At 42.0% G+C, this 11,025-nt stretch overlaps 1 protein-coding gene across 2 annotated transcripts in view; it reads right to left on the bottom strand.

The window, feature by feature from the left end:
• Positions 1–3,730: 3,730 nt before the first annotated feature.
• LOC139581445 (A disintegrin and metalloproteinase with thrombospondin motifs 2-like) overlaps positions 3,731–11,025 on the bottom strand; it is a 228,267-nt gene continuing 220,972 nt past the window's right edge. For both annotated transcript variants that reach the window (XM_071411213.1, XM_071411214.1), the window contains one exon: positions 3,731–5,739. In XM_071411213.1, the coding sequence (XP_071267314.1) occupies positions 4,742–5,739 (998 nt within the window). In that variant the 3' untranslated portion in view covers positions 3,731–4,741. The remainder of the gene's footprint in view (positions 5,740–11,025) is intronic.

Below are 11,025 nucleotides of genomic sequence, written 5' to 3'. Positions count from 1 at the left end.
CCGTATGCTTATGTACTTTGACGTGAAGCGGTCAAATTAGCACCCTACTTTACGTTTTTGACCTTTAATCCCAGAAAAATGGCCATAACTCAAAAAGCGTTGAGGCCTCGACGCCATCTTGTTCGGGGCCAACTGTCCATTACGTCTTCGAAATATTTTCCGTTTAGGAGAAAAGGCCACATGCATTTGCAATGTGCTTGTGCATTTGCAATATTATTTATTTTCCCTCTGGTGGGAATTTCCTAGACTGCGGAAAAATGACCAAAATGTGTTATTTTTATAAAACGGAAACCGAACGTCCGAGAGATTTAGTTGGATGACTTCCTGAAAGATCTCTCCCCTGCGCACGGCCCGACGCCGTCCGCGAATTTTAGAAACGATGCAGGACGTCTAGTAAGGGACCTTACATTTGCAATGTGGCGTTTCTCACTAACCATATGGCGAGTGCTAAAATGTTCCCTTAAGGTATGGAAAGGCCTTGGAAAGGCCATAAGTGTAAGCCAACATAATTCATTATTTTACATTAACATGTAATACATGCATTATGAAGAAAATGGTGTAATTTAGGCTCCACGAAATATGAAATGGGTTATGAAGAAAATCGTGTATGGTTGCCTACATGACAAAAAGGCGTTCTGATTACAAGTGCACCAGTATCCAAAGTATTAAGCGAAATCAAGCACAGAAAACAGCATTGGCATTAATAAAACAATATTTCCCACGAATTAAGTCGCAGGTAAATGTGCGTCTTTTCTCAAAAATTCTGTTCAGCAGGTCTAAAACAGTACATATAGGCATACAACTACACATTTTAAAACATGGTTAAACAAAGACAACATTTCTGTATATTCACGTTGAATTAGCCATTAAGAAGAACAAAAATGAAATATAAATTATCGCCTCTATATGGTTGTTGCAAAGGCTTGTGTCACCTACTGGTTAAATTCGTGTCTTTTCGCACGAATTAAGTAGCACAGAAATTCGTGTATTTTCAAACGAATTTAACCAGCCCAAACCAGCCCAAAAATGCACAAAAACGCACGAAATCTGCTGAAATACATTTTGTACATATATGCGCGAATTGAATGTGAGACTGTGTTGTCTGGTTGGCCGGTGAGGGGCCAGGCTTCCACACACCCACAACTTGTTTATTCATCAAAACCTAGGCCTTTCGCACAGATAATTGATAAGAGTGCACAGATAATTGTGATAGTGAAAATAGCTAAAATATTTCTGACACATCCCTGAACATATAGCGCTCCCGCCTGCACTCAGATTTACTATTCCGTTAGGTTTGATAAAATGGAGCCCATGAAATCATTTACAAATCATACGTAATCCAATAGAGCACCAATAAAATCCAATAGAGTTGTCAGTAATGGCTCTCCATAGTCCCCCAGAGCACTTGCATGTTCTCTCTTCTTTCAAACTACCCCAGTTCTATTGGCTGCTGTATCGCGTGTTCTCTCTTCTTTCAAACTTAACAGGAAGCCAGTGTAGGGAGGCTAGCACTGGAGTAATATGATCAAATTTTTGGGTTCTAGTCAGGATTCTAGCAGCCGTATTTAGCACTAACTGAAGTTTATTTAGTGCTTTATCCGGGTAGCCGGAAAGTAGAGCATTGCAGTAGTCTAACCTAGAAGTAACAAAAGCATGGATTAATTTTTCAGCATCATTTTTGGACAGAAAGTTTCTGATTTTTGCAATGTTACGTAGATGGAAAAAAGCTGTCCTTGAAACAGTCTTGATATGTTCGTCAAAAGAGAGATCAGGGTCCAGAGTAACGCCGAGGTCCTTCACAGTTTTACTTGAGACGACTTTACAACCATCAAGATTAATTGTCAGATTCAACAGAAGATCTCTTTGTTTCTTGGGACCTAGAACAAGCATCTCTGTTTTGTCCGAGTTTAAAAGTAGAAATATGACAGCCTATCAGCAAACTCTGTAGCTGCAATAAAAAATACAATAATCTTTACAATTATAAAAACAAGGTGACCCCCGAAAGCCAGATGGAGATGGGTAAATTAGACACACATTCGGTCTTTATTTTACTGTAGCATAGGCTATGCTGCATCAATGTAGGCCTACCTGTCACAAGTTACCATAATGAGATGATAGGTGTACAGTGAGGGAAAAAAGTATTTGATCCCCTGCTGATTTTGTACGTTTGCCCACTGACAAAGAAATGATCAGTCTATAATTTTAATGGTAGGTTTATTTGAACAGTGAGAGACAGAATAACAACAAAAAAATCCAGAAAAACGCATGTCAAAAACGTTATAAATTGATTTGCATTTTAATGAGGGAAATAAGTATTTGACCCCCTCTCAATCAGAAAGATTTCTGGCTCCCAGGTGTCTTTCATACAGGTAACGAGCTGAGATTAGGAGCACACTCTTAAAGGGAGTGCTCCTAATCTCAGTTTCTTACCTGTATAAAAGACACCTGTCCACAGAAGCAATCAATCAATCAGATTCCAAACTCTCCACCATGGCCAAGACCAAAGAGCTCTCCAAGGATATCAGGGACAAGATTGTAGATCTACACAAGGCTGGAATGGGCTACAAGACCATTGCCAAGCAGCTTGGTGAGAAGGTGACAACAGTTGGTGCGATTATTCGCAAATGGAAGAAACACAAAAGAACTGTCAAACTCCCTTGGCCTAGGGCTCCATGCAAGATCTCACCTCGTGGAGTTGCAATGATCATGAGAATGGTGAGGAATCAGCCCAGAACTACACAGGAGGATCTTGTCAATGATCTCAAGGCAGCTGGGACCATAGTCACCAAGAAAACAATTGGTAACACACTACGCCGTGAAGGACTGAAATCCTGCAGCGCCCGCAAGGTCCCCCTGCTCAAGAAAGAACATATACATGCCCGTCTGAAGTTTGCCAATGAACATCTGAATGATTCAGAGGACAACTGGGTGAACGTGTTGTGGTCAGATGAGACCAAAATGGAGTTCTTTGGCATCAACTCAACTTGCCGTGTTTGGAGGAGGAGGAATGCTGCCTATGACCCCAAGAAACCATCCCCACCGTCAAACATGGCGGTGGAAACATTATGCTTTGGGGGTGTTTTTCTGCTAAGGGGACAGGACAACTTCACCGCATCAAAGGGACGATGGACGGGGCCATGTACCGTCAAATCTTGGGTGAAAACCTCCTTCCCTCAGCCAGGGTATTGAAAATGGGTCGTGGATGGGTATTCCAGCATGACAATGACCCAAAACACACGGCCAAGGCAACAAAGGAGTGGCTCAAGACAAAGCACATTAAGGTCCTGGAGTGGCCTAGCCAGTCTCCAGACCTTAATCCCATAGAAAATCTGTGGAGGGAGCTGAAGGTTCGAGTTGCCAAACGTCAGTCTCGAAACCTTAATGACTTGAAGAAGATCTGCAAAGAGGAGTGGGACAAAATCTCTCCTGAGATGTGTGCAAACCTGGTGGCCAACTACAAGAAACATCTGACCTCTGTGATTGCCAACAAGGGTTTTGCCACCAAGTACTAAGTCATGTTTTGCAGAGGGGTCAAATACTTATTTCCCTCATTAAAATGCAAATCAATTTATAAAATTTTTGACATGCGTTTTTCTGGATTTTTTTGTTGATATTCTGTCTCTCACTGTTCAAATAAACCTACCATTAAAATTACAGACTGATAATTTCTTTGTCAGTGGGCAAACGTACAAAATCAGCAGGGGATCAAATACTTTTTTCCCTCACTGTACATGCATTGTGAACTGCGCTCCACACTGAGATGGGTCTGTCCCCACCCTGAGCGTTGATTCATCATGCAGAGGCTGTAGAGAAGCCAAATTTAGACATTGCATATAATGTAACAGTTCCATTTCACGCCATGCTGTTCATATAAATCATTTATTATGATTTACGGGTTTCTTGCAGTTATTTATCCAGAGAAAAGGGAGTGGTTTTGGGCGGTAAATCACGGTAAACCTCGGCAATTAACCCTAGTCTATTCCCTTTACAGCACATTACTTCGGACCAGGGCCCTTAGGGATGTACCCCTAGACAAAGACACATATGGACCCTTCCTATCTAACCTGTCTCATTCAATGTGACCAGAGTGGTATTCATGTCTGTTTGACTCAAAGAGGGGGCATATCAACTGCAGTCATAGGCTGTAATCTAATATGGAATGTTAGACTTGTTCGGGATGAGCAAGCTTACCTAGGTCCTGGCATGGTGCTTGGTAATAAGACTTCATTTAAATAGAATAAATAAAATCTACTTTGAGCTTTATCAACTTTAATGTCCTGAAGGTCCAACGTGTCACAACCTGAGCTTATCCAGGTATGTGCTGCTTATGAAAGAGAATACATCTTTACTGTATTTGCCTTACTCTGAAAACCTAAGCACACTGGGGGAGGATTGGAGAGATAAAAGTTTCCCTTGTTGTGGTACAGGTCCAGGAGGATGTACGGACCAAATCTCATCTGGCTCTACTCTCAGCCGTACAACAAGACCAACCGCTTTTATTCAAAACAACTGTGCAAACATCTGGCTTTGGTTCTCTCTCCGCATAGTTCAGTTTGCCGTGTGGCTGGCTGGTGTGTGTGTGTAAAACAACAGGGTGGTATGTATGTCTGTACTGTGGCTCTGGGTGTGCGGTGGGTCTTTGCCTGATAGAGAGCACCAAGGCAGGTTAAGGGTTAAATAATAACTCCAGTCTGTTAGCAGACGTAGGTACATCTCTATAAGAGAAAGGGGTCAAAGGTCATCACACAGCGCCCCTGTGGGCCCGCTTCAACCTCAACAGAAAGTTCCTCTTCTCCTCCAGGAGTTCCTGGATGCGTTTGTTCCGTGTTCTCTCCCTGAGGAACACACGGCTTCGTCTGGGGATCAAGTTGTTTTGGGAGATGTCGTTGTCCACTCCTATGATCCGGTTGTAGGGATCATCGATGGAGTTGTTCTCTCTGGTCTCCTCCTGGCGGCTTGGTGGCCACGTGGGTTTTTGGGTTTTTGTTGTCATTGTGGCGATGGTTGTTGTGGGAGGCAGGGCTGTCGTTTGTTCTGTTGTGGGAACAGTGGCCCTCACAGATATGTACTCTGTGAAATCCGGCCAATCAGGGGTGGTCATATCTATGATGTCATCGCTGGGGACAGTAGTTCCACTGAGCATTGTGACATCAGTGTATGGGATGGTTCCACTGGGCGATGTGACATCCTCAAAGTAGTTGGTTTCAGTTGGCTTTATGACATCATCCATGGAGAATAGGCTACTGGGAGTTGTGGTTGATGCACCTGTGGTGTCGTTGCTGACAAAGGTGATATCAGTGAAAGGGCTGCTGGGAGTTATAGTGTATATGCTGGTGCTGGTGGAGAGGGTGAATGAGGGGTACTTCCTGGTTGTGTCTCTGGGGGTCACACTGCGCTCTGGGGTCATGGGGATGGGGTATGTGGTGTAGTATGGGTGGGGTGTTGTATAAGTGTCTGCGGTGCTCATTGGGCGTGGCGTGGTATAAGGTATATGTGTTGTACTTCTTGGATGCACCGTGGCCTGAAAGAGGGTGTTGTTGTCCTTGGGCTGAGGCAGAGGCCGGGGGCGAGGCAGGGGGACAGCTGTGACCCGGGGAGGGGCAGTGGTGCTCAGGCTGCTGTCTGTCACGTTGCTGCAGGATTTGCAGCACATGCACTTGCAGCCAGGCAGAGTGCAGTAGCGGATCAGCACCTCCATGCGACAGAACACTGACCTGTCTCCATGACAACGCTGCTTGCCTGTGGGGGAGAGAACACAGAGCTGAGATTGGGCGGGGCTGGAGATGGCGCTGTGGGAGTGTGTGTGTTTAGAAACGGTCCAGTAAAGTAGTAGAGGTAGTAATGTCAGACCATTAACAACGAGAGCAGGAAGGAAGAAGAAGAAAGAGAAGACCCAAGCAGCATGGACAGCAGAGTCAATAGATTAGTCCGTAGCATCTAAAAGGAAAGAAGAGCGGAGTGGGTTCTTTGTTGTTGTGGTGCTGGAACAGTAACCTGGCTCCAGTCTTGGGGAGTAGTTAACTACATGTAGTTCAACTAGTCATTTAACTACATTGTGCAGTAGCTTTGTGGTAGTTGAACTAAATTAAAATCTACGTAGTATTTTCAGTAGTATTTAATTTTTTTGCCATGTAGCAGTGTAGCTAACTACTGGAACAACACACTACTTAAAAAAGTATATATGGGTGAAGTAGGCAAAACTTTTCTTTCTTTTTCGACACCTGTATAATTCTCACAATTGTTGTTGTGTTTAATCGTCAGAATTACACATTCTGTTAACATATGACCCAAAAGTGATATAATAATTTCTAGTTTGTAGTCTATGACATTTCTGATTTACAAATGATAATTTTTCACAAAGTAGTTTGGATGAAGTGAACTACTTTTTCACAGTAACAGTTATTTTTCTTAAGGTTTAGTGTAGCTTCACCTTTTTTAGTGTGAAGTAATTGTTAGCTTGGTAAAAAATTGTTTTTAGAGTAGCTTCCCCAACACTGCTCGTCTCTTTGCAGACCAAACTACATGTTTCTGCCATCTCATCTGTGTTTCTTTATTTGTTTCAGATTAGTGTAAACATACTATATCAATATAACTTTGTTCATATTTTTTATGCAGGATAAGAGGCTTGATCTTCTTTAATCTGTCTTTCATTATTCATGGCAATATCACTTTATAAGACAATGTTTTACCCTTTGTAAGGTTGGAGCAATCTTTGAGTTGTGTTATACTGGCAGTTTGTAATGCGCTCCTCCTCACACCAAGTCAAACCATCACAAACTCAGGAGGAGAGAGTGAGAGCGCATTTTAAAACATTTTTTTATTTATACAACTTTGCAGTTGATAATGACAGGAACTAAAACAATGAGATGTACTCCCCCCTCAATATATAGATATATTATTGTCTTAAGAAAAATAAATAAACTGTATCGAAAGGTACAAGTTCACAGTCACTTTGGTAAAACACTTCATTACTGGGAAGTAAACCAATCAATTCGTTTAGTTAATCAATTGATAAGAAGTCAAATGAAAAATTTACATAAATGAATAAATAGATTTGAAGTTGAATAAATAAAATGCAGAATTCTCCATGATGAATGATGTAAAAACTGGATTGGCACGTTTAAGTGTCATATGAAACATTTACAAAACATGAATACATTTTTCCCTGATAAATCAAAGTGCATATAGACGTAGTGCACATAGTCCTTCTGAATGTTTCCCCAACGTCAATCCAACGTCCGTCCAACGTCAGCCAGCCCCACCCAGCAGGCTAGTGAAGCCACAAAACAGTTACCCATAGTATAGAATATTATAGATTTTTTCCCCATAAGTAAGAAGATAACAGTCATGAACATTATTAAATATAGTCAACACCAACGTTATATACAGTATCGCACTGCAAGGTCTAGCTTCATTGGCCTCCTACCGTCCGACTCCAGCACGAAACATCGGATAGCTCGCTACTAGTCACAACAGAAACATGTGATCACAATGCAATGATAAGACTGAAGTGTTTTTCTAGATGCTGTCCTCAGTGTCGATCGATACCCTGGGCCCTTCGTAAACCGTACCCGGTGGTCAGACCACGGTCCAAACCTTTTGCATGTTGCAGGTTCTGATGGTTTGCCTGTGTTTGCCTGTTAGTTTGAAGCTGCCTTTAAGTGATTAATAAAGGTTTTGATGAGTAAAGCCTTCTCTTTCACAGATAAATGCCATTACATTCAATCCAAGATAAGGCATTGTTCATGTGTTTAATGTTCATCACAAAAGGAAAAACAAGATCTGATGCTTTCAAATGAAGGTTTATGAGGTATTTCTGTTTCAGAGTTGTATGTCTACGAGAAGCCTGCATGAACGTACACACACACACACACACACAGACAGACAGACAGACAGACAGACAGACAGACAGACAGACAGACAGACAGACAGACAGACAGACAGACAGACAGACAGACAGACAGACAGACAGACAGACAGACAGACAGACAGACAGACAGACAGACAGACACCTTTGCACACATACACACACACACGTAAGGGATGCAAATGTGCATGACAGAAACGTGATCCTTTCCCTAAAGAAAATAAGGAGCAACAGTAAACCCCATCCATCTGAAAAAAATGGAGCGGCAACTAACTGACCAAGTCCTGCATAATATAGGTCTATACCCCTTCCCCCCTGACACTTTACTCTTAATAAATATTAACTTCTGTATTACTCATGTAAAATAAATAACAAAAAATACACATAACAGTCAAGGATCGAAGTGATCAATAGCAGTCTGTAGGTTATAATGAACTACAGCTTATTCATGGTAAAACATTATTATTATTATTATTATTGTTACTCATATAAATTTTCATATACATTATATATACAGTACCAGTCAAAATGTTGGACACACCTAATCATTCAAGGATTTTTCTTTATTTGTACTATTGTCTACATTGTAGAATAAAAGTGAAGACATCAAAACTATGAAATAACACATATGGAATCATGTAGTAACCAAAACAGTGTTAAACAAATTCAAATATATTTTATATTTGAGATTCTTCAAAGTAGCCACCCTTAGCCTTGATGACAGCTTTGCACACTCTTGGCATTCTCCCAACCATCTTCATGAGGTAGTCACCTGGAATGCATTTCAATTAACAGGTGTGCCTTGTTAAAAGTTAATTTGTGGAATATCTTTCCTTCTTAATGCGTTTGAGCCAATCAGTTGTGTTGTGACAAGGTAGGGGTGGTATACAGACGATAGCCATATTTGGTAAAAGACCAAGACCCTATTATGGCAAGAACAGCTCAAATAACCAAAGATAAATGACAGTCCATCATTACTTTAAGACATGAAGATCAGTCAATCCGGAAAATATCAAGACATTTGAACGTTTCTTTAAGTGCAGTCGCAATAACCATCAAGCGCTATGACAAAACTGTCTCTCATGAGGACAGCCACAGGAAAGGAAGACCCAGAGTTACCTCTGTTGCAAAGGATATGTTCATTAGAGTTAAATGCACCTCAGATTAGAGCCCAAATAAATGCTTCACAGAGTTCAAGTAACAGACAGATCTAAACATCAACTGTTCAGAGTAGACTGCGTGAATCAGGACTTCATGGTCGAATTGCTGCAAGGAAACCACTAATAATGGACACACATAAGAAGAAGAGACTTGCTTGTGCCAAGAAACATGAGCAATGGACATTAGACCGGTGGAAATCTGTACTTTGTCTGATGAGTCTTTGTGAGACGCAGAGTAGGTGAACGGATGATCTCCGCATGTGTGGTTCCCACCGTGAAGCATGGAGGAGGAGGTGTGATGGTGTGGGGGTGCTTTTCTGATGACATTGTCTATGATTTATTTATAATTCAAGGCACACTTAACCAGCATGGCTACCACAGCATTCTGCAGCGATATGCCATCCCATCTGGTTTGCGTTTAGTGGGACTATCATTTGTTTTTCAACAGGACAATGACCCAAAACACACCTCCCAAAACACACCTCAGGGGCTATTTTACCAAGAAGGAGAGTGATGGTGCTGCATCAGATGACGTGGCCTCCACAATCCCCCGACCTCAACCCAATTGAGATGGTTTGGGATGAGTTGGACCGCAGAGTGAAGAGAAAGCAGCCAACTCAACATATGTGGGAACTCCTTTAAGACTGTTGGAAAAGCCTTCCAGGTGAAGCTGCTTAAGATAATGCCAAGAGTGTGCAAAGCTGTCATCAAGGCAAAGGGTGGCTACTTTGAAGAATATAAAATATATTTAGATTATTCAACACTTTTATGGTTACTACATGATTCCATATGTGTTATTTCATAGTTTTGATGTCTTCACTATTATTCTAGTATTATACTATTATTATTTAATAGTACAAATAAAGAAAAAACCTTGAATGAGTAGGTGTGTCCAAACTTTTGACTGGTACTGTATATACAGTGGGGAGAACAAGTATTTGATACACTGCCGATTTTGCAGGTTTTCCTACTTACAAAGCATGTAGAGGTCTGTAATTTTTATCACAGGTACACTTCAACTGTGAGAGACGGAATCTAAAACAAAAATCCAGAAAATCACATTGTATGATTTTTAAGTAATTAATTTGCATTTTATTGCATGACATAAGTATTTGATACATCAGAAAAGCAGAACTTAATATTTGGTACAGAAACCTTTGTTTGCAATTACAGAGATCATACGTTTCCTGTAGTTCTTGACCAGGTTTGCACACACTGCAGCAGGGATTTTGGCCCACTCCTCCATACAGACCTTCTCCAGATCCTTCAGGTTTCGGGCTGTCGCTGGGCAATACGGACTTTCAGCTCCCTCCAAAGATTTTCTATTGGGTTCAGGTCTGGAGACTGGCTAGGCCACTCCAGGACCTTGAGATGCTTCTTACGGAGCCACTCCTTAGTTGCCCTGGCTGTGTGTTTCGGGTCGTTGTCATGCTGGAAGACCCAGCCACGACCTATCTTCAATGCTCTTACTGAGGGAAGGAGGTTGTTGGCCAAGATCTCGCGATGCATGGCCCCATCCATCCTCCCCTCAATACGGTGCAGTCGTCCTGTCCCCTTTGCAGAAAAGCATCCCCAAAGAATGATGTTTCCACCTCCAAGCTTCACGGTTAGGATGGTGTTCTTGGGGTTGTACTAATCCTTCTTCTTCCTCCAAACACGGCGAGTGGAGTTTAGACCAAAAAGCTCTATTTTTGTCTCATCAGACCACATGACCTTCTCCAATTCCTCCTCTGGATCATCCAGATGGTCATTGGCAAACTTCAGACGGGCCTGGACATGCGCTGGCTTGAGCAGGGGGACCTTGCGTGCGCTGCAGGATTTTAATCCATGACGGCGTAGTGTGTTACTAATGGTTTTCTTTGAGACTGTGGTCCCAGCTCTCTTCAGGTCATTGACCAGGTCCTGCCGTGTAGTTCTGGGCTGATCCTTCACCTTCCTCATGATCATTGATGCCCCACGAGGTGAGATCTTGCATGGAGCCCCAGACCGAGGGTGATT

The sequence above is a fragment of the Salvelinus alpinus genome, chromosome 7 (genome assembly GCF_045679555.1).
Source record: "Salvelinus alpinus chromosome 7, SLU_Salpinus.1, whole genome shotgun sequence".
Classification (NCBI taxonomy): Eukaryota; Metazoa; Chordata; class Actinopteri; order Salmoniformes; family Salmonidae; genus Salvelinus; species Salvelinus alpinus.
Note: the sequence above shows the minus strand (reverse complement) of the source record. Positions and strands in the feature narration are given on the sequence as shown.